The sequence below is a fragment of the Mesoplodon bidens genome, assembly GCF_964165515.1.
Source record: "Mesoplodon bidens genome assembly, chromosome: 3".
In the NCBI taxonomy this organism is placed as follows: Eukaryota; Metazoa; Chordata; class Mammalia; order Artiodactyla; family Ziphiidae; genus Mesoplodon; species Mesoplodon bidens.
In genome coordinates this window covers 1,885,334-1,912,676 of record NC_138178.1, presented here as the reverse complement: position 1 = coordinate 1,912,676, position 27,343 = coordinate 1,885,334, and the positions used below count along the sequence as shown (strand labels likewise).

Sequence of the window (27,343 nt, the reverse complement as noted above, 5' to 3'; positions counted from 1 at the left end):
AGGGCCGGACGCGGGCTCAGCGAGGACTTGGAATCTGGGCTCCACCTGGCGCGTCCGACGTCCGGGTCGCCGAGATGGAGAGGGTCGGTGCCTTACAGCGTCTCTCCCTCTCGGGGCTGTCTTGCAAAATGTCCTGATACTCAGGAAGTACTGGCAGGGCCGCGGGGCTGGGGGGAGCGTGTGCCGCCTCTCAGTGGGTATCGGCAATGTCCTGGAGAGAGGATTTCGTGGAGGGAGGCGCTGTTTCCCTAAACTTCCTTCCGGCTTCGCCGAGAGAAAACGCTTTCCACTCGAGAAGGAAGATCGCTCGAGACGCACGTGGACCTTCTTCCCCAGCGGGACAGAGAATCCCAGACTCGAAGCTGGGGGTTATAGGAGGAGACGGGGCAGATACACTTTGTAACCGGGCGGTGCCACCAATAACCAGTTCCCATAGAGGCTGCAAAGAGCGAAAGCAGCTTTTGCTGGCGGGGACCCCGGCCCTCGTCCGGCGCCCGTCACCTCCCACGGCAGCCTCTCCCAAGCCCTTAAACTGGGTCGGTGCCGGGGGCCACGCATCACCCCCCTGCGTGTGTGACCTGGACCGAAACCTGAGCGGGGCGGGCCGCGGTTCCGGGAAGCTCCCTGCGCCTCCTGCAGCGCGGGGGGGCAGCACGCGGCGCCCCTGTTCGCCCCCCACCCGAGCACACAGACACACCCTCCGGCATGGGGGCGCGGGAAAGGGCCGGGGACCCCGCAGCAGCGCCGAGGGCGCCGGCACCTTAGGAAAGACGAGCTTCCCTCGGCGGCCGGGGGCGGAGGCAGGGCCGCCCTTTCCAGCTCCGCGTCGGGGAGCCCTCTACCCCGCGGCTGCCGGGTCCCCAGGGCGGAGGGACCTCGGGGGTGTTTTTCCAGGCGGTGGGCCGGGGCCGCGCAGCCGGCAGGGGCCCCCGGGAGGCGTGGCGAGGCCGACCCGCTGCTGGCGCGCCCCACCCCCGTCCCTCCTCCAGCTCCGCCCAGCGCCCCGAGGGCCAGCGGGGGGAGGCCGGAATTTCCCCCCGCGGGGGCTCGGGCTGCCCCGCAAGCCGGCGGGCTCTTTCTGTTTACGGAGAGAAAGGGGAAATGGAAGAGGTGGGGAGGCGGCGGCTGGAGTCCGCTGCGCCGCCCCTCGGCCGGCCCAGAAGCTGTGAGTCAGGGGCCGACGAGGGCGGCCCGGGCGCGCGAGAGGCGCGGGGCTCACTCGACCGCTTGGGCCCGAACGGCGCGCCAACGCTCCGGGGCCGGTAGCCCTGGTTCCCGCTCCTGCCGACGCCGGACCTGGGGACCCCGGCGCGCCCGGCTCCCGGGGGCCGCCTGCCAGCTGCGCCGCGAGCCGTCGGGGGACGGCGGCGGGGACGCGCGGAGGCCGCAGGTAAAAGTTCGGGGGCTCGGGGCTGTCGTTCGATCGCAGCCCTGCTGGGTGCCCCGGCGGTTCGCACCCTGAGGTCCGGGGCGCCCCGGCATCCGGGAGGGCTCCGGGGCCCTGGGGGGGGGCGTGCCAGTCTCCGGCTGCGGCGCTTCGGGGCTGCGCGCGGGTCGCGGCTGCAGCCGGCACAGCTGGAAAGCACCTTGCGCAAGGGTCCCACGGGGCGCCGCCCCGCGACTCCTCCCCTTTCCTCCTCCTTCCCGGATCCCTGGCGCGCGAGCAGGGCAGGTCCCGGCTTCCCGCCGCGGGCGCCACCCGCAAGGCTGCGCCCTCCCTACTCAGACCCGGTGAGTGCGCCCCGGAGGCGCGGGGCCCGGCTGCCGCTGGCCCAGGCGATGGGTGCTCTTCTCATGTGCAAGCCCTTTAAGGCTCCCTTCGTCTTAAGGACCGGGAGGAAGGGAGGGGAGGGGGGTTAGCGGGGTCGAGAGCCTCCGAGCAGCTGAAACAACTTCACGCTTGCATCCCAGATCCCATTCTGCGACCAGTGGGGTGGTTATAGCAGAACACGAATGCTGGGCTTTTGGCCTGAGAAAGAATGTTAAGGGGGAAAATGTTATTTCACAGATGTTTCCCCGTGGAAATGCAGTATCAGGATTCCGAAGTTCTAGTTCTAGGCGGAGAACCACGTTGAAAAGGAAGCGCAGCGTCTAGATCGTCCCAAAATTTAACGGGGAAGGCCGCGAGCTGTCTTTAAGAAAACATTGCAATGTCAGTTTCACTTTTGGAAAGACGTATTTTGGCCCAGAATAAAGGACTGCTCCGGACAAAAACAGGGAAAGAAGCAGTAATACAGTTGCTTTGCGTATCTGTGGCCTGAGTTTTAGGTACTTGCCAAGTAGAAGGTAATTTGAATCGGCAGACGCCCCCAGATCTGATGGATTGAGGTTGGTGTGCGGTATTTCTGGCAGACGGCCAATAAGGAAAATCGGATGGTTGAGACATCTAGAGGTTTTGAAGCGGCTGTGCTTCTAATACAGCTAGAATGGCTTCATTCTCGGTTTCTTTTAAAAAATAAATTTGTTTATTTATTTATTATTTATGTTTGGCCGTGTTGGGTCTTCGTTGCTGCGCGCGCTTTCTCTAGTTGCAGAGCAGAGGGTGCTGAGGTGCGCGGGCTTCTCCTTGCTGTGGCTTCTCTTGTGGCGGAGCACTCGCACTCTAGGTGCATGGGCTTCAATAGTTGTGGCTCGCGGGCTCTAGAGCGCAGGCTCAGTAGTTGTGGTGCGCGGGCTTAGTTGCTTCGCCGCATGTGGGATCTTCCCGGACCAGGGATTGAACCCGTGTGCCCTGCATTGGCAGGTGGATTCTTAACCACTGCACCACCAGGGAAGTCCCAATTCTCGGGCTTTTTGAGAAAAAAAATATTATTAGAAGAAGTCTTATTGGAGGTGTGCCCTGAGGGGCAATGTACTATTTTGGCAGAAAAATCTTTTAAATGTGAAGTAACACGAGGTATAATCACCTCTGTACGGTAGGAGCTACGCCAGTAATCTTGGCCATTGTCATTCGCACTTGCCAGGAAACCCTCGACTTTTGTTTATGGAGATGGAAGTAGCTAAGAGTTTGCCATTATGTTAGGAGAGTATTTCCTCTTGGCTTTACTGCCAATTTCAGAAATTATTTGAAGCAGATAATTTTGACTGTATCTGCCCATTTGTCCATTTCTAAAATTGGTGTAGTCCCCTCCTGCGTTAACAAGTGGGGATTTAATGCAGATTTTTATTGAACACTGTGTGGGGAAGGGTGCTTGCTGTAAAGTGAAATACAGATCCCTTCATCATTCACTTTTCTAGACGTCCACTGATGGTGAATAACGCAGAAATCGTTAGCATCTTGTCTGCTTAATTAAGGTGTGAAAACGCTGAGGTTTTTGCCGGCGCCCTGAGCGGTCGGTCGTCAGGGTTTTCTGGGGCACACGCGGGTTTGCACGCGGGTTTGTGGGAGTGGAGGCTGGCGTTGCTAGGGGATTAGTGGCGCCGAAGACACACGCCTCCACCTCCCTGCCCTTCCCCAGCAATCAGATTACGGGCGTGTGTGTTTCCGCCTCTCAGGTTTTACATACAAATGTTCCAGGCTTTGTGCAGGATTTAAAAACCAAAACCCGCCTTTCCTCTCCAGATCAGCTAACCGACTTGTAAACTGTATGGACCTTTTCCTCTCTTTCTATAGCCCTGTTACTACTGGGCACTTTACTTTCTCTCTGGCCAGCCATTCGCTAAGTAAATCCAGCAGCTTTGGAACTTTTCAGCCAGTGGGGTCCTAAATTGAGCTGTTGTTGTTTCAATTTCATTTTTTTCCCTGTAAATTTTACAAGTAGAAACTGCAACTAAATGGCCCCATGAAACCCAAGTCCAGTGTTCCTCCATTAACCTAAAAAATTCCTTTCATAACTCAACAGACTCCAAGAGCCTGAATCAGTCTTCCTCAAAGACCAGCCAGGTCTCAGAGAGGGCGCTTTCCTTTGCTCTCTAGATGTAACTGTAATGATAGCAGCCATCAAAACATTTCATTGGTTTCTGCCTTTTTTTTTTCTTTCTTTCTTTGTCTCTTATTTTAGAAACAGTCTTTAAAACCTTACTGTGAAGGAGGGGGAGGATGGGGGGTTGGGGGGGAATAGGTAGCCGCAGCCCATCTGCAGTTAAGAGAGGCGGCCTAATGCAGTATCTGCAAAGCCAGGGATCCAACCCAGTCCTTCGATGTCACGCGCATCGTAGCAGCTGCAAAAGACATAGTTTACTTACTGTGTACCAGACTCTGCACCCAGCACCTTATGCTCCCGAACTCCTTTGACCCTCACCACCACCTACAAGGGACGTGCTGTTATCACGTGCATTTTGCAGGTGGGGGACATCGACATGCAGTGAGGTTAAAGTACAAAACTTGCCCAAGATCATGCAAACGCTAAAGGAGGGGCTGAGATTGGTCCCCTGCGGTCTGAGTCTAGATGCCGTGTCATAACTGCGCAATCCTAGACTTCTTTCCCCATACACAATTTGTAGTGGCGCAGGGGTTAAGACTCCGCGCTCCCGATGCCGGGGGGGCAGGGTCTGACCCCTGGTCAGGGAACTAGATCCCACAGTGCATGCTGCAACTAAGACTTCACATGCCACAACGAAGGAGCCTGTGAGCCGCAACTAAGGAGCCCACTGGCCACAACTAAGACCTGGCCCAACCAAATAAAATAAATATTTTTTTAAAAGAGCATTAAAAAAAAGAAAGAAAGAAATGGATCGTCCAGTAACTTAATAACGACACTAAATTGCATGGTTCTTTTCCCAAGTGAAATTCACCAAGAGGCCTATGTCTGGGTCTTGTGGGCAGGTGGCCCCAAGGTGGAATATTTCCTGGAGTTTGGTGCTTGTGCTCCAGGTTGATGGGAGCCTGTGGCTTTTATTTAGCCCTGTATGTTGAACGCATTGAAGGATTGTGCTTTCAAGAAGCTGAAACACTTGTCAGAGAGAGGCGGCTTCCAGGAGCACAGTAGTTTAAGTAGACATACATACCTTTTCATTTTCTTAGGTCTCTTAAGTCCTTTTATCTTTAATCCTTTGGAATGGTGTTGTTCCAAAATCGTGAGTAACAGGATCATTGTTTACCCTTGATTTACCTTCTTTTTCTCATTTACAGATCCCCAAGTGTGGCTCCTGATTTGTATATAAGAACTGAAATACGGTTTTGGCTAATCAGAGTTAGTTGACCTTGCCCATGTCTTGCTTATGATAGATTTGGCGTCCCTGACTTCTTTATAAAACCACAACTTCTAGAGAGTCATTGATCTAGATATTAAGTTAACCTTCTTGAGTCTTTGAGATGCATGCTTTGTACTGTTGAAGAATCCTGGTCACAGGAGGGGACAGCTGATTACAAGTTAAAGGAATCTTCTCCTTTCTCATACCCATCCTCAGCAGAAAGAGGATTTGAGATTTGCCATCTCCCTTCTAAATGAGCTGTTATTTGTGTCAGAACTATTCCTGAAACTTGACTTACCATCATCACATTTGCTTAGATTAAAATCCATTTGACATACTTCTGGCTTCAGGGCCTGAATTTTATTTGCAAAGTTAGCTCCTGAATTTGGTAAAGGAGTTTTTTGTTTTTAAGTAAATTTCCATTTTAATTTTATTTATTTATTTATTTTGGGCTGCGCTGTGTGGCTTGCGGGATCGTAGTTCCCCAACCAGGGATTGAACCCGGGCCACCACAGTGAAAGTGCTGAGTCCTAACCACTGGACTGCCAGGGAAGTCCCAAGGAGTTTCTTTTTTTTTTTTTTTTTTTTTTTTTTTTCTTTTTGCAGTATGTGGGCCTCTCACTGCTGTGGCCTCTCCCATTGCGGAGCACAGGCTCTGGACGCGCAGGCCCAGCGGCCATGGCTCACGGGCCCAGCCGCTCCGCGGCATGTGGGATCCTCCCAGACCGGGGCACGAACCCGTATCCCCTGCATCGGCAGGCGGACTCTCAACCACTGCGCCACCAGGGAGGCCCAGGAGTTTCTTTTTTTAAAAAAAGCCACCCACGGCCTAAAAGCCACAGAGATCATGCAGGGAAGATTGTCCCCTTGGGGGAGCAGCAGGGCTGGAAACGGTCAAGGACCAGGCGCCTCACCTCCTGCCGCCCTAATTCATACTTACATTTAGTGGACGTTTATTTTCAGTGGCTACAGCTTATGCCACCAACTCAGTGAGTAAGTGGGAAGCAAGTGAGCTCGCTGGATCTCAGGTTGCCTCTCTGTAAAATGAGCGCCGGACTAAAGGTTATCTAAGGTCCCTTTCTTCACTGTCTGCGCGCTTGACCTCACACACACTGTGGCCAGAGCCCGTATTGTATAAACAAAGTCATATAGAAGCCTGTTCCCAGTCCTTTCCTGTCAGTTTCCCATTGATCTCAAGTGCAAATACAAACACAGTAAACTAAGTAGTTGAGGTTTCTTTTGCAGACTCTCTGGGGAGCCTGACAGTGATGGAGTTCATGAGCACTGGAAGTGATACCAAAGAAGAAATCGATTTATTAATGAAACATTTGAACGTGTCTGATGTAATAGACATTATGGAAAACCTGTACGCAAGTGAAGAGCCTGTGGCCTACGAACCCAGTCCGATGACCGTGTGTCAGGACAGCAATCCCAAGGAAGAGGGGCGTTCCGAATCTGTGCTGCTCAGCGGCCAGGAGGGGCCTTGGCTGTCATCGGTCCGATACGGAACCGTGGAGGATTTGCTTGCTTTTGCAAACCACATATCCAACACCGCAAAGCGTTTGTACGGACACCGACCGCAAGAATCTGGAATTTTATTAAATATGGTATGTTTTTTCCTGATCAGTTGAGTGCTGTGTGTTCAGCTTTCTGCTGCTGCAGCACTTAATGCTGAGTGGGATTTGAACTGGGTTCAGACTGGCTGCCAGGTATGGTTTCTAAAAATGGAATATCTGTAAGAATCACCTCCATGTGAAAGGTGCAAAAAACAGTCTTCGTTAAAAGTTCCATTTAAAGGATCTTTTCCATATTTTAGGATTAGTTCTACAAATAGATAATTAAGAAGAATGAATTTTAATTTAACAATTCACTGAAGAGCTCATTCGTCCATTAGGCCGAAGAGAAAGGCTTCCTGAGATTCCTTCACCTGAGAGGGGAATAAAGACTTTGCCTTTAATTAACATGTAGTTTTTATGTAGTATAGTTGATGTATAATTTTATCTAAGTTATAGGTGTACAATATAGTGATTCACAATTTTTGGAGGTTATACTCCATTTGTATTATTATGAAATATTGGCTGTATTCCGTGTGTTAACACGGTATATCCTTGCAGGTTATTTTATACATAATCGTTGGTGTCTTTTAATCCTCTCCTCCTTTCCCCTTCCCTCTCCCCACTGGTAACCACCAGTTTGTTCTCTATATCTATGAGTCTGTTTCTTTTTTGTTATATTCACTAGTTTGTTGTATTTTTCAGATTCCACATATAAGGGATAGCACACAGTATTGGTCTTTCTCTGTCTGACTTATTTCACTTAGCATAATGCCCTCCAAGTCCATCCATGTTACTGCAAATGGCAAACTTTCATTCTTTTTTATCACTGAGTAGTATTCCATTGTGTGTGTGTATGTATATATATATATATATACATGTACCACATCTTCTTTATCCATTCATCTGTTGAGGGACAGTTAGATTGCTTCCATTCCTTGGCAATTGTAAATAACACTGCTATGAACATTGGGGTACGTGTATCTTTTCAAATTTGTGTTTCCATTTTTTTGGATATATACCCAGGAGTGGAATTGCTGGATCATATGGTAGTTCTCTTTTTAGTTTTTTGAGAAACCTCCATACTGTTCTCCATAGTGGCTGCACCAATTTACACTCCCACCAACAGTGCAGGAGGTTTCCCTTTTCTCCATATCCTCGCCACGTTTGTTATTTGTGTTTTTTGATGATGGCCATTCTGACCGGTGTGAAGTGATATCTCATTGTGGTCTTGATTTGCATTTCCCTGATGATTAGAGATGTTGAGCATCTTTTCATGGGCCTGTTGGCCATCTGCATGTCCTCTTTGGAAAAATATCTATTCAGGTCTTCTGCCCATTTTTTAATTGGGTTGTTGTTTTTTTGATGTTGAGTTATAGGAGCTGTTTACATATTTTGGATATTCATCCCTTCCTTATTGGTTGTATCATTTGCAAATATTTTCTCCTGTCCAGTAGGTTGTCTTTTTGTTTTGTCGATGGTTTCCTTTGCTGTGCAAAAGCTTTTCAGTTTAATTAAGTCCCATTTGTTTGTTTTTGCTTTTATTTCCTTTGCTTTAGGAGACAGATCCAAAAAAATATTGCTACAATTTATGTCAAAGAATGTCTGTTTAGTTTTTTTGAAGGCTGAACTTTTATGCTTCTCTCGTCACATCTTGAAACGTCACGCTATTAATACTGGCTAAATTCAGTTCTTGCAGAAATGTAGTTTGTGGGCAGTAAATAGTTATCCACAGATTCACTCTCTTTAGTTGACAAAGTATGAATGACAAGGGCTATACTTGTTTAGTCATCCCAAGTATCCAAATAATCCAAAATATTGTGACAACACTTAGTTGCCACAGTAGGGGATCAGGTGATGTGTTTGGGTGTGGTCAGTGTCTTAGTCTCTGAAAGGTGAATGTAGGTGCTGGCTTGAGGTGATTTTTAAAAAAAGGACAATTCACAAAGGAGTGGGTGGGAACTTGCAAAACACGCTTATTGATGAAAGTGCCTCCTTTCCTTTGGTGTATCTAAATGGCAAGACGGCCAATGTATGGGGGGCGGTGCTGAACAAGTAAAGATTCTGGACCGAGTACGTAATTATTATTATTATTTTTTGCATACCACATTCGTTCAGTTCAAAACAACACAGTGATTTAGGTCAGCTGTGTAGTGAATTGTTTTGTTAGAAGCCAGTTGTGTTCAGCTATAGCTCAATTTGCAGCAGAATTGCAAAATTACCTTTTCCAAAAAAAAAAAAAAAAGATTACATTTTGCATCATTGTGTGACTTGCTTTGGTCTGGATATACCAAACTGTACTTGATAGTTAACTTTGCCTTGAGAAGAGTACTTCTGTTTATAAATGGGAAGTCATAATTTGAATAAGGGTTAATACCTATTTGTCTTAGCTAAAATATAGCTGGAGAATTCTGGTTCAAAATAATATATATATCTATAATCAGAAACATAATTGTTTATGTATTTCTCTCTTTTTTAAACATATTTATTTGTTAAAATGGGTATCTTAAAGGAAAACATGCAGAATAAACACATTATTTTTGCTTGTAAATATGTAGAGACTTGGGCTTATTTCCCCTGGACTATCAGACTGATGAGAGATGGGCCATAGAATTGGGAATGTACAGAAGGGAATTCAGGAAAAATATAAAGAGTACAAAGCAGTAGCTTCCTGAAGGTTTTGGAGTGAGGGATAAAAAAAAGCTAATGCAGCAAACGAGAGAAATGAAGGCATTAAAAGGAAGTGAAAATATTACCAGCAAAGGGTAAGAGTAGATTGTTGTCAGTCCTGTCATGGAGCCTGTGCTCCAGAAATGAATCAAGTCATATTTGGGAGAAAATTTGCAAATAGGACATATCAAAAAAGCGGGGATCTTTACAACTTTCAAAAAGCTTTTTGTTTTAAAAAGTGGTCAAGAATATAAAATACAGCAAGAAGACCTAAGCTTAAAATCCACAGGAAAGTAGAGCATGCCTTATTTGGCAAGTCACCCTGCGGTTGATGGCTCAGGGGGCTGTGGTTGGCTTTCCTGTCACCGTCCTTAAGGATTAGGTGCATCTCTGTGACAGCTAGTAGCCTGTCACAGCTCCCTGTTTTATAAATAATGGCTCAAGAACGGTGACTTGCCATCCCAGATCAGAGCCAGTCCGAGACAAGATGGTGAAGGAGGCCACGTTGGCTTCTGGCTTCCTTCATCCTCACATGTGTTCTCCTGGGAACCATCCCACCTTCAAGACCTTCCTCTTCCCATGGTCTTCCCACGAAGACTCCATCAAAACTTTTCTCTCCTGGCCTTGCTGCTGTCTGTTTCTCTGCTTTGCAAGATGGCAGCTAATTATCTACCCAACAGATTGGTTCCAAGGTAAAGTCGACCTTCAAGTGTATCTACCGATGGACCAAATGCTTTCCTTCCAGTATTCATCCATTCATTTGCTAGACAGAGCTCAAACCTCTACAGGGGATGAGGTACTTCTCCAGGTGCTAGAGATACAGTCTGTGTTCCCTGGTAGCTTTTTGCCTGCTGGAGAGGGCAAGTAGACAGGTAATTGTAATGCAGTATAGGACTTCTCCATACAGCTAGCCCTGATCGCTATGGGAACGCTCAGGCGGGATACCTCACATAACCACGAGGGTGAGCAGGAGGAATGGAGGAATGTCAGATAGGCTTCCAAGAGGAATTTAAAGAAACATTTTTTTTTTTTGGCCGCACTGCACAGCTTGTAGGATCTTAGTTCTCCAACCAGGGATTGAACCCAGGCCCTCGGCAGTGAAAGTGCCGAGTCCTAACCACTGGACCACCAGGGAATTTCCCCAAGAGGAACTGATGCCTAAATTACTGAGTTGGAATCAGCCAGATAAAGGGGCTGGAGAGCAGAGAATGTTTCAGATGGAGAGAATGGAGGCACAGACGCCTGGTGTATTCCAGGCAACCTACAACCACAGCGCCTGTGGAGTTAATTGGACAGGGTGGAGGACCCAGGAGTTACAATCATATCCTGAAGCGCATAGGCATGTAAAATGGTGGTCTGCATGTGTGTGCAAGTGGGTGCTATTTTCCTGAAAATAATATTTAAAAGATTCCACCAACATCCAGCAGGACCTGGGGAAGAAACTTTAGGAGACTAAGCCAGGGGTTGCTTTGTGTGAGGGTGTTACAAGTTACTTATAATCTAGACCAACTCTCACCCTCATCTGGGGATGAATAACCTAGAATGGGTTCTAAACACTCAACTCTTGGGTGATTGTTTGGGAAGCTCAAGAGCCCCAGAGAGCTCGCTCATAGATGTGGGTGTGAGATGCTGTCCTGCTCCGCAGGCTTAGTCACGGATTCCTGGCTTCTCAGGGTTAAAAAAAACCTTAAAGATCCTTGAGTCAAGCTCTCTGTCTGAAGCTTGAATCACCCCCTTTATCAGCTCCAATAATTGCTGGGGCATTTTGGTCTGTGCTTGGAAACCTGTGATGAAGCATGCATCATATTCTAGGGCATTTAATGTCATTTTGGGCCAATGCTGATTGTAGGGAAGTCCTTCCTTAGAGGGTACTAAAAACCATCTCTGACTCCCCTGACTCCTAAGCCCTACTTCTTGGCCATAAAAATGTGTATATACATATACGATGAGGAGTGGTGAAGATGGCAGGCCCTTGAATTAAAGTGCCCGGCATGTATCTCAGCTCTGAAATGGACTAGCTGGGTGACATTGGGCCAGTCATTACAACCCCTATGCCTCTGTTTACTCATCTGTAAAATGGGTAAATGGCCACATTCATTCCATACAATGAATGCACGTGACCTGTGTACACACAGTGCGTGTTGAAAGGATGCAAGTGTTGTGTTTGTGGTTGTCATGCGCCTTCCTTACGACAGTCCTCCCAATGTTTACAAAACTGCATGTTCCCCACGCCGTCTTCCCTCTTCTTTCTCTGATGCCTCTGGCTGTGCCTGCTCTTTTTCATGCACTGTGGTGTTACCTTTCCTCCTCCTGTGGGTAGCCCCCTCTGGCCTCAGGCCCACCTTACTGCCCCGAACTTGAACCTGGCTGTCCCTTTGCTGTGGGACCAGCAGAGCAGGACAGAGACGGCTGGGCCTTTGTTCTAGAGCCCATGCCTCTTTTCCTGTAGACCGAGGTCACATCCATTTCCTAGCTGCTACATCACACGGGACCCTTATGGAATTATTCTCACTGACATACCTACGGCCTTTCTCAAGTGCTGCTCCTGGGCCCAGTGTTGTTTTGTGTCAATGGCAGTGATTGGGATGAGGAAATGGACTGCGTGTCTGCACTTGACCATGGCTTTAGTATGTTAAGGGGTTGGCAGAGGTAACGGTTAACATAGATTTCCATAAGGTTATTAGCTTGGACCCCTAGAAAGAAGAAGAAGGAGAAGAAGAAAGGGGAAAAACATTTCAAACCGAAATAGGGAAGGTGTCGGACTTGGGGGAGATCCAGGGACTTTGCAGAACCACAAACGGGCCAGCACTTGCATGTCATACGACACGTTCAGGGACTGTCGTCTGAGGTGGCCTGGGAGAACTTGCAGGATGTTTGGAGGAGGGTCCCCAGAACACTGGGGATGCTAAACTGGCGTGAAGGAACTGTAGTATTTGATCTAAAGCGAAGAAGGCCAAGTTGTGCTCAGTGACGTGTAAATGTAGACATGTAACAACTGAGGTTTGACCACAGCTCAGCTTTAATTACAGCCTCTGGAAGATCAAAGGCTCTCATCTAAAGGATAGGAGCTGTGGCTTTGGGGTCAGACAGACCCGCGTTTGAATCCTGACTGTCACTGCCTAGTGAGTTCCTTAATCTCCTGAAGCCAGTTTCCTCATCTGTGAGTGGGGATAAAGAGTCCTTACGTCACAGGCCCGTTGTGAGAAATTGCTGAGTTAATGTATGAAGTACTCAGCACAGGGCCTGGCCCAGAATTAATGCTCGGTAGATGGCTGGTATTATTACCCTTCATCCTGTCGGCTAAGAGGACACTGCATCAGAGTGGGTTAGAGAAGATTTGGGTTGGACCAAAGTAAAACTTTCAAGTGAAGTAAGTCAGACAAAGACAAATATCATATGATATCACTTATACGTGGAATCTAAAAACATGATACAAATGAACTTATTTACAAAATAGAAATAGACTCATAGACATAGAAAAAAAACTGATGGTCTCCAAAGGGGAAAGGGTGAGGGGAGGGATAAATTAGGAGTTTGGGATTAACAGTTACACACTACTATATATAAAATAGATAAACAGCCAGGACCTACTGGTTACAGCCCCGAACTTGAACCTGGCTGTCCCTTTGCTGTGGGACCAGCAGAGCAGGACAGAGCCAGATCCCACGGATCTAGAACAAAGGAACTATAGCACAGGGAACTATATTCAATATCTTGTAATAACCTATAATGGAAAAGAATCTGAAAAAGAATAGATACGTATATGTATAACTGAATCACTGCCGTTCACCTGAAACTACCACAACGTTGTAAATCAACTATACTTCAATTAAAAAAAAAATTTTTTTTTTAAAGTAAATTTTTTTTCCAAAGGTGAGTTAAGCCCTGAAGTGGATTCCTGGAGAATCGAATGAAATTGGGTCTGTAAATATTTAATAACAAGGAAGAGGCAATAAAGCGAGTGCAGCTGAGTGCCGTGAGCATGGTTCTGTCTGCATGTGGTTCCCAGTGTGCTGTAGAAGTGGCCTCCAGGAACTTGAGGTGACACTTCTTGAAAGGAGGTCATATTTCAAACTTGGCAACGCTGCGGTCTCCACTTAGTCATTTTCCCTCTCGGGTCCTGCGCAGAGGCTGCACTCAGTGAATACTAAAGTTTTAAGTGTAGTGACCTCACATTTCAAAGTATTAGCGTCGTTCTTTGCTTCATTCCCTGATAGTGAGCACGCCTGTTCATGGGGTGTAGCTAAGATTAGCAATGGTAGGTCCTGAGTGAATAACGCTTACGGTCACCAGGATTATTCCCAGAGCAGGGCCCGTGTGAGGAGCCCCGTGCATCCGGAGATGAATCGGAGTCTCTACTCTTTACCCCCGTGATCCGCACTCCCCTTCACCCTCTCCCATGCTTGAAATAACTTCATGTCACTTTGATAGTTTCATAATTCCCGAATTCATAATCTGAAGTCATGATATTACTAATGAAACATAGGTAAAACCTGTATTTTGAGACTCTAACCCTTGAAAGCATACCCAACAGATTTTTTTAGGTCATGTCTCCCACGGACTCTCGTATTAATTTGTTTTCATTTTATTTATAATTATTTCTCCTCTCAATTTTTCACTTTTGAAAAATTGAGATAGACTTTATATGCAGTAAAATACACAGATCTTTAATATCCAGTGTGATGAGTTTTGACAAGGGTACATACCCTTATACCCCACACTGCTCTCAGGATATCTCTCTCTGAAATTTTTTAATTGTTATTTTTATTCATTTATTTAAAAATTGAAGTATAGCTGATTTACAATGTTGTATTAGTTTCAGGCATACAGCAATGTGTTTCAGTTATACTATACTGTGTATATATATATATATATATTCAGATTCTTTTCCCTTATAGGTTATTGCAAAATATTGAGTATAGTCCCCTGTGCTATACAGTAGGTCCTTGTTGGTTATCTATTTTATATATAGCTGTATGTATATGTTAATCCCAAACTCCTAATTTATCCCCCCCCATCCCCTTTCGTAACCGTAAGTTTGTTTTCTATGTCTGTGGGTTTATTTCTGTTTCGTATGTAAGTTCACTTGTCTCTTTTCTTTCTTAAGATTCCACATATGATATCATATGGTATTTGTCTTTCTCTATCTGACTTACTTTATTTAGTATGATCATCTCCAGGTCCATCCATGTTTCTGCAGATGGCATGATTTCATTCCTTTTCATGGCTGAGTAGTATTCCACTGTGTATATGTACCACGTCGTCTTTGTCCATTCCTCTGTTGATGGACACTGAGGTTGTCGCCCTCAGCTTTTGGGTCGACTGGTCTTCAGACCTCTTGTTCAAAGTGTTTACTGACTCATGAACCCTCAGAGGTCAGGGGTCATCTGTCTCTCGTTCATCGCTGCCTGCTCAGCTCCAAACACAGTGCCTGGCACGCACCACGCACTCAGCAAGTACTAAACGAGTGAATGGATGAGAAGTGGCTCTGCCCTTGCTTTGCTTACATGGCACTCAACTCATAGCGCTGGCATAACACGTTGTTTTCCGGAACGTCTGTGATCATCAGTTCATTTCCCTACTCTCTGTGAGTGCGCGTCACCTCTGAGTAGTAGGTATGCAGACTAACAGGTTAGCACATTTCAACTGGAAACGAGTCAGCTTGCATGCACACTTTACATTTCTGCAATGTTTACTTTCAGCCTTTTTGTCACAGCAGTCATGGTGCCTTAGGTAAGTCATTTTTAAAGTTCTCTTTGGCAGTGAATTACTCACACGTAGATAGAAATATGATCAGGTCTTATCAGGGATGTGTTCCTGTTACATGCTTTCTCTGTTTTGCTGAAGCTCTAAACGGGAGCTCTAAGAGGCTTCTGTACACTGTTATGATTATATACGGTGACATTAATTTTGAACCCTGCGTGTAGGAATGTGGTCTAACGTAACCAGTTTCTAAAGGGCAGGTCTCAGAAGAGGACTTTGCTGAAATTCTCACCCTCCTGCATTTTTGTTTTGTTGTAGGTAATCACTCCCCAGAATGGACGCTATCAGATAGACTCTGATGTTCTTCTCATCCCTTGGAAGCTGACTTACAGGAATATTGGCTCTGATTTTATTCCTCGGGGGGCCTTTGGAAAAGTATACTTAGCACAAGACATAAAAACTAAGAAAAGAATGGCATGTAAATTGGTACGTACTTCATAACCAGACAGGGTGCCCTGCGTGTTCGGCATAGGGGCTTTTGCGTGTTCGTTTATTTACTTTACTCAAAGCTGGCTACCCTTTGACTGCCTCTTATCTAACTAAGGGTGCTGTGTCCAAAAAAAGCATCTGTGTTTTATAGATTTGCTTGCTACCTGGGGCCATTCAGCCCCCAAGTCTGCTTAAGGGCATAGTTGATTTTAATCAGTTTGCTCTGATAACAAAGAAAGTACCAGCTTCTTTAGCGCCAGCTTGGGTAACTTCATCCCTCTTGTGGTGGCTGAAGGGGGGCCACCCTGCAAGAGCACATCTGTTTGCTGCTGCTTTAATGCCACCCACTGGGGAGGGGACCAGGCAGGGAAGCAGACGCTGGGAAAGCTGCAAGCCTCCTCAGGACTATAGATTAAAGGGCTGAATTTCAGAGAAAAACCCCATCTCTTTTTTTTTTTTTTTTTTTTTAAGATGTTGGGGGTAGGAATTTATTTATTTTGCTGCGTTGGGTCTTCATTTCTGTGCGAGGGCTTTCTCTAGTTGCGGCGAGCAGGGGCCACTCTTCGTCGCGGTGCGTAGGCGTCTCACTGTCGCGGCCTCTCTTGTTGCGGAGCACAGGCTCAGTAGTTGTGGCTTACGGGCCTAGTTTCTCCGTGGCATGTGGGATCCTCCCAGACCAGGGCTCGAACCTGTGTCCCTTGCATTGGCAGGCGGATTCTCAACCACTGTGCCACCAGGGAAGCCCCCCATCTCTTCTTACTGGACAATCAATGCTGAGGTGCCCCACTTTGGAAAACCGTTTGGCAGGATCTAGCAAAGTGAACGCGCACACGCCCTGTGACCCAGCAATTCCACTCCTGCAGCTGCTCGCCCAGCAGGCATGCACACGCGGTCACCAGAGCCACATGCTAGAGTGTTCATGGTAGCAGTATTTGTAATAGCCCCAGACTGGGAAGTTTCCAGGTGCTGAAATATGGTGTATTTACATACTGGGATGCTGTCCAGTGAAGAGAAGAAATGATTTACAACTTCCTATTGATGATGATAGATCTACATTAGGTTAAGCCAGAGCAGCTGGACACAAAATAAGATCTACTGTATGAGGCTTCTCTTACATAAAGGCCGAAAAAGGCTAACCAAACCCATGCTGTTGGAAGTCCCATTAGTGGCTGCCCGTGAGGAGCAGGGACAGGCAGGGGGCAGCAGGGGGCTTCAGGGCACTGGTGGGCTTCTGTTTCCTGATCTACATAGTGGTTACATGGGTGTATTCAGTTGAAAATTCATTGAGTTTGATACTTAACCAGTTTTGCACTTTTGTGTATGTCTGTTCTACTTTAAAGTTTTGTTTTTTTTTTTTAAAGTGCAATAAAACAAACTCACTGGGCTTCCCTGGTGGCGCAGTGGTTGAGGGTCCGCCTGCCGATGCAGGGGACGCGGGTTCGTGCCCCAGTCCGGGAAGATCCCACATGCCGTGGAGCGGCTGGGCCCGTGAGCCATGGCTGCTGAGCCTGCGCATCCGGAGCCTGTGCTCCGCAACAGGAGAGGCCACAGCAGTGAGAGGCCCGCGTACCGCAAAAAAAAAAAAAAAAAAATCTGGAGACATTATTTATAGCTCTTATTTTGGAGACATTCCATATCTATCTGCACTGAAAGAGCTACTTCTTTCTTTATTAATGACTTCCAATTTTCTGTAGAGTAGATGGCCAGTGCTAATTTAAATGCACTGTTAGAACACAAACTGAGAGACCAGAGACATTATATTATTTCATGACAAGGAATATTGAAAATATGACCTAAAATCTAGGTGCCATAGAAATTACATGTATAAAAGATGGGAAATTACCTCCTTTGTTTCAATCATCATGAAAAATTCTTTGGTTGGGTATCTATACTCTAAATGAAAGCAGTATTTCATTATTTTGTTTTTTATTTTCTTATTTTTTTTACCTTAAGCGGACATGAATGTAAAGGCATATATCAAGTAAACATTATCTTAACTCAGGGGTACAATTTCACAACATGTCTGAGTGTCCTTGAGGGCATTTATTTGCCTTCTGGTTTGTGAGTTGACCTATGTTGTGTATTCTTTTCTTTATCCTGGGGTTGTTTAGAATCTTCCTTGTGTTTTGTGTTCTAGATCCCAGTAGACCAATTTAAGCCATCTGACGTGGAAATCCAGGCTTGCTTCCGGCACGAGAACATCGCTGAGTTATACGGCGCGGTTCTATGGGGCGAAACTGTCCATCTCTTTATGGAAGCAGGCGAGGGAGGGTCTGTCCTGGAGAAACTGGAGAGCTGTGGACCCATGAGAGAATTTGAGATTATTTGGGTGACAAAGCATGTTCTCAAGGGACTTGATTTTCTGCACTCAAAGAAAGTGATTCACCATGACATTAAACGTGAGTTCTCCTTGGACATGTCCCTTTTTGGCTTAAAAAAGACTAGTTAGACCTTAGGCACATGGCTCCTCCTTCAATCTGAAGGTGGCAGGGAAGACACCCCTCCCCGCCAGCACTCTCCCCCTTTCTCCCTGGGTTCCTGAGATACATTTTAGAGTCTAGTGGGGTCACGAGAGCTTTCAAAGTCATAAGGAAGGATGATTTTCCAATTGTTGTGCAAGAGATTATAGCCACATATCATTAACGACTGCCTTGTTAATAGGCTTTAAAAATAGTAACATACTTAAAAACACAGTCAACGTTTTTGAAAAACAAATTGCTTTTTAATTTTGAATACAAATTTGGCAATAGTCCATTAAAGAAGCTTTCACTGACTGCTTTCTAGGAATAAGAGATTGTGGGGAAATACATAAGAGAGACCTGCTATGAACCCTTAATATCTAAGGGTAAATTGGACTAGCAAAACTTGTCCTGACAAAAATTGGGTATTTTACTTTTTTGTTTTAGAAAGTGGCTTGATAATACTATGCTTATGTCTTAGAACTTGAAACTCAATATATAAAAAAAATTTTTCCAGCTTTATTGAGAAATACTTGACATATAACATTGTGTAAGTTTAAGGTGTACAAGGTAATGATTTGATATATGTATATATTGCAAAATGATCACCACAATAGGGTTAGTTAACATCCATCCATCTCATGTATTTATAATTTTTCTGTGTGGTGGGAACTTTTAAAATCTATTCTCTTAGCAACTCTCCAATACGCCATTCAGTATTATGGACTGTAGTCACCATGCTGTACGTCACAGCCCCGGAACTTTTTCATCTTATTATTGGAAGATGAAATAGTATTCATCTTATTATTATTTTTCATCTTATTATTTGTAACCTTTGACCACCTTCCTGAATTCCCCCCACCTCAACCTGAAGCAACCACTCTATTCTCTGTTTCTACGTTTGTTTGTTTTTTTCTTTTTTAGATTCCACATATGTTAGATCATGCGGTATTTGTCTTTTCCTGTCTGACTTATTTCGTTTCGCATAATGCCGTCAAGGTTCATCCATATTGTCACAAATAGCAGGGTTTCCTTCTTTTTTATGGCTGAATAATATTCCATTCTATATACCACACAATTTATATGTATATATTATGTATCATAAAAATGTATATATATACAAATCTTCTTTATCCATTCATCTATCAACGGACACTTCGGTTGTTTCCATGTCTTAGCTGTTGTATCTTGAGGATTATTAATGGCTACAATCATTTATATCCACCTTGGCTGAATTCTTGACAAATCTGAAGTGATTTTTACCTAAACTCTCACCCAGATTCATCCTTCTCTTTTGAACATAATAAGCCCATTTTAGTAGGGGAAGCATTTCAGTCTATCTTTATATGGAACTCGTTGTTTTAAATAATGTTTTCATTTTATTTAGGGATAGATACACAATTTTTTACTGAAAAATTTCCTCTCTTTATAGCTAGCAACATTGTTTTCATGTCCACAAAAGCTGTTTTGGTGGATTTTGGTCTAAGTGTCCAAATGACTGAAGAGATCTATTTTCCTAAGGACCTGCGAGGAACAGAGGTAATTATGTTCACACCAGAATGGGCAATATCTTACTAAGAGTAAAAATAAGGTGTGCTGGCATTACTGCAGAAAGGACAAAGAAGGGGAGGAAAACCATTACGTTAAATCATTGTTATCATTGGACCACGTTTAATGAGCATTTACTCTGTGCCGTATACTCTTTAGCCCTTGAAATAAATTGTATTGTTTAATCCTCACAATACTGTTATCACAGGCAGATACTATTATTCCCATTTTAAAATAAGAAAAGAAGCTTGAAGAGGTTAAAATGAAGTGCCCCAAGTTACTCAGCTACTGATAGATCAGGGCCTCGAAATCTAGTTCTTTCTGAGTCTAAAGTCTAAGGTGTAACGGCTATGTAACTTTTTGATATAACTAATATATGTGGTTTTAGCATAACGAATATTACTGCTTGGGTTCAATTACAGCCATAATTGTCATGGTCCTTAAGAACATTTACTGAAAACCGACAGCATTTCAGGCCTCTCTTGAATCCTGGGAATCTTAAAAGAAGTCTCATTTACTGGAGCACAAATGAATCTTATTTGAAGATATAAACTTGCTATACTATTTAACTCATTTGTGAAGCAAGAACAACGAAAACAAAACTTTCCTGAATCTAAATGGGATTCAGAGAAATGCGTTCACGGGCTGTCAAATAATATATGTAGCGCTCACCGTATTAGGCTGAACAGTTGACCCATGTAGTGAGTGTCTATCCAGCACCTGCTGTGTGAAGACTGCTGTAGGTACCAGGGATGGAGCACAGGGCAAAGCCAATAAGGAGTCTGCTCTGGACGGAGGACCCATTTTAAATTTACCTGAATTATTAACGTTTAACCGTTTAGTTCGCGGTTGGCTATGATGGGTATGGGGTTGTATGCATCTGGGAAGTTACATGGGTGTAGAAGCTGCCTTCCTGACCCTTCTCCATGACTGTGAGATGATAAACTATCAGAGGGTGACCTGTCAGAGCCCCCCAGCCCCCCATGCCCTTCTAGCCGTTGAAAGTGCCCTCAGGAAATGGAGAGGGGGCAGTTGGCTGGACGTTTGCCCCGAGATTATCAGGTCAGTCCTGGTGTTAATCAGACGGTAACCTTTAGTTTAGCCAGTAAATGTATTGCACCGAACTCATGGCAGTGCTAAAAAACATTGTCTGCCTTTCAAACCAGGATTCTGTAAGCCTTTTCTTAACTCTCTGAAAGCAGAGACTCCCCGCCCCGGGCAGCAGAAGAGATCTTTGTTTTTGCTGTTATTACTGAACTTACTCTGGAAAATACTTGGGAGAGGATTCTGGAGAGTTGTCTTCAAGCAGAATAACGTTCAGAAGAGAACATTATTAATTTATTATTTTTTTAAGAATGTTTTAGTCACCAGATCTTAGGAAAACTTTCCCAAAGCGCAAAATCTAATAAGACAACACTTATGACATGTTTTTTTTCGGAAAATACTTCAGCATGTTTTGGCAGTCGTCAGACATTCAGATATGTGACACTCTACCCTTTTTCCTGGAGCCAGTTTGAGAAACAAACTATTTATGGTATTAAAGATGGAAAATACCTTTCTCTTCCCAGCAGGGTGATCAAATTGAACATTTTGCAATAGCCAGAGAAAGACATCTCCTTTCTGGGATTTTCTAGCAGGAAGAGAGTGTGTGCTTGGGTATGAGATAGGAGCACAGCGTCTGTTCCTGAATAGTATTTGGATTGAGGTATTTTCACCAAGTGTAAGTTGCTTTCTATGATGGGCTAAACTGGCCTTGGCGTTCCTAGTTATAAACTCTTCTGATCAACCCGTGTTTGCTTACCCTTGGCACTCACGATCGAAGTGTGAGAGTGAAGTGTGACGGTGAGTTGAAGTGGGAAGGAAAGCTCTCGGCAACCTTGTTATGACTCCTCATCCTTAAAGAGCCAAGAAGGTATAATTCATCAAGGTCAACCGTGCAGATTCGCTTCCCGTTAGAACTCGATCACTTGGCTACAGATGATTTCTGATTCCCCCAACAGAGCTCATTCAAATTCGGGACATGATCTTGTAACCATATATTGATAATACACATACAGGGTTCATCTGTCCTGTCTTTAAGCTATTGTGTTTGAATTCCCTACTACAGAGAAGGAAGGAAAAATCAACGTGAATAGCTAATTAGAATTCCTTTGATTGCATGCTTCCTTTTGTAAAGTTCTTATGTAAGGTCACACGTTATCCTCACGTGCCCGGACACACACACACACACACACACACACACAGTCTCTTTCCCTTTGTAATAAATGTCTTCAGAGTTGAAGGCCTTGACCCCTGACCGCTAGGCTCCTTTGCTCCAGTGCCCACACCCTCGGGCGCACGACCCCCACACAGCCAGCCCTGAAAGGAAGTGCCCTTGACCCCCATGCCCTGCTGCTCTGGCGGCTTGAGGAGCGAGGAGTGTGAGCCGTGGGCCCCTGCGGGGGCGAAGGGGAGCTGCCCGAGGGGCCGCAGCCAGGCCTCCAGGTGGGTGGGATGCTGCCGCCCCCGAGGTGCCATCGCACTGTCCCTCCAGGGCCCTGAGCACATCGCTGCCCTTGGTGACGCCCGCAGTAACGCTTTGCCTAACCCTTGCTTAGGGGAGCTGGCAAGGGTGGAGCAGGGTGGGCACTGCTGTTGGCAGCTGTCCGTGGCGCGAAATCTTGTGATTTTATTTGGTAAGAAAGTCCTTCAGAGAGAGAGAGAGAGAGAGAGAGAGAATCAGTGAGGGAACCAAAGCCAGACAGCCCGGAATTGTGTCGTAGCAAGTACTTGAGGCAAGTTAGGAAGGGGAAACTGGGCAATTTCCCCAGGTTTTGTAAGCCAGTTCTTTATTTATTTACTCTGAAATGTATTCTGGGAACACTCACCCGCTTTTCCATGTTCAGATGACAGACGGCATCAAAACTCCTTAAAGCTAAATCTTGACAACGAGGGTAGTAACTGCTCTATGCCTGTAGCCGCCGTAAAGACGCGGCTCCCCAGGGTTTGCTCTTTTTCTCTTTTTTACGTTTAGAAACAAACGCTGCTTACAGAAACTATTTCTAAAACTAGCCCTCCTTTTCCAGCATCGGCTCATAAAACCAGACAGAACTTACACAATGTGAATATGGCATGCCTTTAATATTTAGTCACTGGGCTCCCTGGTAGGTAGAAATAAGAAGTGGTTCATAGAAATGACCGATTAGGATCCCTTGCCCACTATTACACTTTAAATTCTTCTCTTCCGCGTAGTCGGTGTTGATACCCTGGAGACTTCTGCTGCCTTTGGATGACTGCAGATAATTAGTGGTTTGGCATTTTAATGACAAACATGAAATGAGGACATGTATTTCAGTGTCATTTAAATATGAAAGGAATTGGTGTTTTAATAGAAACAGGAAGCGTTGATCTGTGCTTTGCAGAACTTGGATGAGTGGGACTCCCAGGTGGGTTCTCGGCTGTGGCTCCTTTGCTGCCTGGTCTGCCTTGTGTTCAGTCTGTGCGAAGAGGTGTTCTGAGGCTGCAGGGGCCCCTTGGCCAGAGCTGCCTGGGTCCCCGAGGGTCTGTGCTTCTCCTTCACTGAAGGGAACCCAGCAATGCCAGGCCCTTCTGAGGGGATGAAGTGTGCGGTGAATATGGTGAAGCTTCCCCAACTGGATTAGGGAAGTGGTACCTAGACAGGTGAGGGGAGTCAGACTGACCTGTCCTGCTTCTCTTTCAGATTTACATGAGCCCGGAGGTGATCCTGTGCAGGGGCCATTCGACCAAAGCAGACATCTACAGCCTGGGGGCCACACTCATCCACATGCAGACAGGCACCCCGCCCTGGGTGAAGCGCTACCCACGCTCCGCCTACCCCTCCTACCTGTACATAGTAAGCGCCTGCTCAGGGGAGCTGCTCTTTCTCAGATAACACACCTGAGTGGGATGATGGTGAACTATGACCCATGAGGGGAAGCTGAAAGTTCCTCCCACGTGGAGCGATGACCCGTTCCCGCAAAGAAGGCATCACTGTTTGAGCGGGGACCTACGCCAATGTGCCTGGGCAGAAATTATAGCTATGCTGTTATACAAGATGCCACTGAAGAGCATCAGAGTAGCATAAATCATTGAGCCAAGGAAGTTGTATGTGTTCTTTGAACACGTTCCAAAAAATGATGTTAGATTATAGATCCCCACGGCAGCCTGGAACGTAGTGAAACACGCAGGCCCCCTTTGACCGTGGAGAGGTTGAGAAGTAGACGCTTCCCCATTACTGCACAGGGACCTTCGGCCACTGCTCTGATGCAAAGCTGTTTATTCAAACCTCGCATGTATCTTTGACTGCATTCAACCAAAAGATGGGTTTCACTCGGTTTCCTTAGGAAATGTTACTGAAGGGTATGAACTGTATTTGCTTCGAAACAAAAGACTGCCCAGGTCTTGTAACTAGAGTACTTGTCCTGTCGAGGGTATATTTTCATACCACTGACGCTAAGAGAGCTGATTTGTTCGTAGATCCACAAACAAGCGCCTCCTTTGGAAGATATTGCTGAAGACTGCAGTCCGGGCATGAGAGAGCTGATGGAGGCCGCCCTGGAGAGGAACCCCAATCACCGGCCCAGGGCAGCAGACCTGCTGAAACATGACGCCCTGAACCCCCCTAGGGAGGATCAGCCCCGCTGTCAGAGCCTGGACTCTGCACTCTTTGAGCGGAAGCGGCTGCTGAGCCGAAAGGAGTTGGAGCTTCCTGAGAACATCGCGGGTACGGACGCCCTGCAGTGGGCAGCGCCCTTGCCTCCCTTCTTTGTCTCTGTCCAACTTCTAATAATTAGAGCTCATGAAAGCACTTGGGAAAAAAACTGAATTAGCAGATGCAAACTGGTATACATAGGATGGATAAACAGCGAGGTCCTACTGTAGAGCACAGGGAACTGTAGTCAATATCCTGTGATAAACCAGAATGGAAAAGAATATGAAAAAGAATATATGTGTGTATAACTGAGTCACTTTGCTGTACAGCAGAAATGAACACAACATTGTCAATCAACTAGACTTCGGTAAAATTTTAGAAAATTGAAGTGACTTCCTGCATGCCATAAGTTGTTGGAGAAATTTCAGCAAGAATGTTAGCAAAAGCATATACAAAAAAAAAAAAATTGGCTGGGACTTCCCTGGCGGTCCAGTGGTTAAGACTCTGTCCTTCCACTGCAGGGGGCACGGGTTCTATCCCTGGCCAGGGAACTAAGATCTCACCTGTCGCGGGGCACGGCCAAAAAGAAAACAATCACAATTTAAAAAAAAAAATTGGCTAATTTACCAGCAAAGTCTAACTGCTTTCCAGGCACATGGAGATAATGCAGTCTTTGAGAACTGCTCTGCCTTGCTTTTTTGCAGCAGAGAATAGCATTTGCTTTTAAAAACAGATCAAGGATGACAGTTTTGCTGTTGGCGAAGAGCCGGGTTCTTTTTAATGCAATTATGGTGAACCACGCCAGCCCTTGTTTGGAAACATCGCGGTGCTGATAAAATATTGAGTTTGAAGGTGACTTGCATTTCTGCTTCCTCTGCTCAAAATCTCTCTGCCAGCTGTGAAGCTTTCGCATTTAGGAAAGACAATACGCATTCCAGGAGCATTGAATATTCACAGAGCGGGGTTTCCAGTATTCTTATGAAAATCTGGGACATTCTAAATCTATTTGGGTCCAAACCCAGATGTCAAGCCTGGAATTCTTGTTTGCATTTCTCGGCTTCTTGTCTGACTTTTCTGCATTTAAAAAGAATCATCTGGGATGTTGGAAGACGGGCCAGGATTTCTAGCTGATTTCTTGTGGTCCTTGACTCTTTTTTGAATTCTTTTGTCTGTGTCGTATCACACAAACGAGCCAATAGTGTTCAACTCTATGGCTCCTTAATAAAACCAGAGTCTGAATGCTGTTCCATTAGGCCCACAGTTTGTTGTTGTTTTCGTGTTTTGCTGAAGAACCAGGCATTTATCATTGAACATGTCCCCTGGTCGTTTATCTTATGTTTTCGATGTTTCCCTTTTCAGATTCTTCATGCACAGGGAGCACTGAGGAATCGGAGGTGCTGAAGAGGCAGCGTTCTCTCTACATAGACCTTGGGGCCCTGGCTGGCTATTTCAACCTTGTCCGGGGTCCACCAACACTAGAATACGGCTGATGGATGGATGGCAGCATTTGCCCTAAATTAGGACTCAGCATTTACTGGTCTCTGGGAAGCTGATTCTGCTGACTCTGCACAGGGCTCTGTCAAGTGAATTGTGCGTTTATCGGCTGGGCTGCCACGACTCATGGATGTGACTCCACGTGGCTCCTGTGTGTTGATCTGTGAAGCTGCCCCGGGGCCCCATCAGGCTGGAAGGTTCTCATTTCTCAGGTGGTACGTCTGACTCAAAGGAAGCTGAGAGTTCACAGAAAGATCATTTCCAGTGACTGATTCCATTCACTGTGCACTTTGCTCAAAATTTTAAAAATACCAATCACAAGGATAATATATTAGCCTAAAATTACTATTCTCGGTTCTAATTTAAGTATGGGAAGTTCATTTAACTCAGAGTAGTTTGGTGTATATTAGTGTGTATTCTATGATAACTCTTTGAGCCTTTGTCAGTAAATTGCAATATAAATGAAAGCCTTTATATTTGGGGTGACTAGAACAACTTGAATATTGTAGCAATAAGCTGAACTAGTGTCTTAAAAATGGCTAGCTGATTAATTAGGAGCCGTCTGACAGCAGGCCATAGAGCTGGGTTCTGTTATGTTCCTATGGAAACATTTTGTACTGTACATGCTATGCTTCAAACATTTAAAACGTGATGTTTTGAATGTGGATAAAACTGTGTTAAACCACATAATGTCTGTACATCCCAAAGGATGAGAATGTGACCTTTAAGAAAAATGGAACCATTTATAAATTCTTAATGATGCGACTTTTATAATTCTTATTTCTCTATTTTCTTTAAAGCATTTGTATATTAAAATAGCATACTGTGTATGTTTTCTATCAAATGCCTTCATGAATCTTTCTTATTATATATATTTTTTTAACACTGTAAGGTATGTGAGTATTCCTACTTCAATATGTTTTTACATCATGCAAATAAAAATGACACTTCTATCCAACGTGACTGGTCAAATCAACTGAATAAATTCAGTATTTTGCCTGAAGTCTTGTAAAGAGTGTGATTCCCAACTGGCACGAGAATGGGTTTTAGGTGTTGGAATGGAACTTGGAGGAGGTCAAGTATCATGAAGAGGCAAAAAATACCTGAGAGCTTTGCAGTTTGTGTGTGTGCTTCTCTTCTCTTGCTGCTGTATGAAGCCACTGTTGTCATCTGGATTGTTGTCTGGATTGTGTTTTATCCCTTTGGTACATTGTGATAGGAAAATAATTCTTGGCCGCCTGTTCAGGCTAAGTGTGGTTCTATTTTGCATCTTGTTTTTACATATTTATGCTACCTCTGAATATCTGCTTGCATTCTCCATGCCGATTATTGTCAAGTGAATAACCAACTTGCCTTTGTAGAAGGTAGATTTCAACCACATCTACCAAACTCTAATCAACACTGTTGAATGGGAGTTTGATCCATCATTCTCTGAATGAATAGTATTAAACACTTGTGTCCATGTTACATAAACACGCCCTCCTTGTAATTCTCAACAGTGCACCTGTGAAAGAGGCATTGTTACCTCTGTTTTTTTTTCAGAGGAAGAAACTGAAGCAGAGTGAGGTTGCTCAAGATCACAAAGCGAGGAAAGAGACAGCTGGTATTTGCATCCAGGCCTTTCTGGCTGCCATGCTTAATCT

The 27,343-nt window shown here is 45.3% G+C and overlaps 1 protein-coding gene across 2 annotated transcripts; it reads left to right on the top strand.

The window, feature by feature from the left end:
* The first annotated feature begins 1,309 nt into the window (after positions 1-1,309).
* MAP3K8 (mitogen-activated protein kinase kinase kinase 8) lies at positions 1,310-26,538 on the top strand. 2 transcript variants are annotated; one of them, XM_081230057.1, is made up of 8 exons: positions 1,310-1,390; positions 6,379-6,740; positions 15,378-15,545; positions 17,686-17,947; positions 19,440-19,546; positions 23,256-23,408; positions 24,032-24,278; positions 25,566-26,538. In XM_081230057.1, exons 2-8 carry the CDS (start codon positions 6,402-6,404, stop codon positions 25,694-25,696), a joined length of 1,407 nt encoding a protein of 468 aa, XP_081086183.1. In that variant the 5' UTR covers positions 1,310-1,390; positions 6,379-6,401; the 3' UTR covers positions 25,697-26,538. The 2 variants fall into 2 exon arrangements, with proteins under 2 accessions (XP_081086183.1, XP_081086184.1); XM_081230058.1 differs by lacking the exon at positions 1,310-1,390 and adding an exon at positions 1,669-1,731.
* The last annotated feature ends 805 nt before the right edge of the window (positions 26,539-27,343 follow it).

What these genes read in the sequence shown, in the direction of transcription:
- MAP3K8 (XM_081230057.1), top strand. Translation starts at nt 6,402, where the DNA reads ATGGAGTTCATGAGCACTGGAAGTGATACCAAAGAAGAAATCGATTTA. An exon ending in CTGGAATTTTATTAAATATG is followed by an intron (nt 6,741 to 15,377) that starts GTATGTTTTTTC and finishes GTTTTGTTGTAG; the next exon opens with GTAATCACTCCCCAGAATGG. An exon ending in AAAGAATGGCATGTAAATTG is followed by an intron (nt 15,546 to 17,685) that starts GTACGTACTTCA and finishes TTTGTGTTCTAG; the next exon opens with ATCCCAGTAGACCAATTTAA.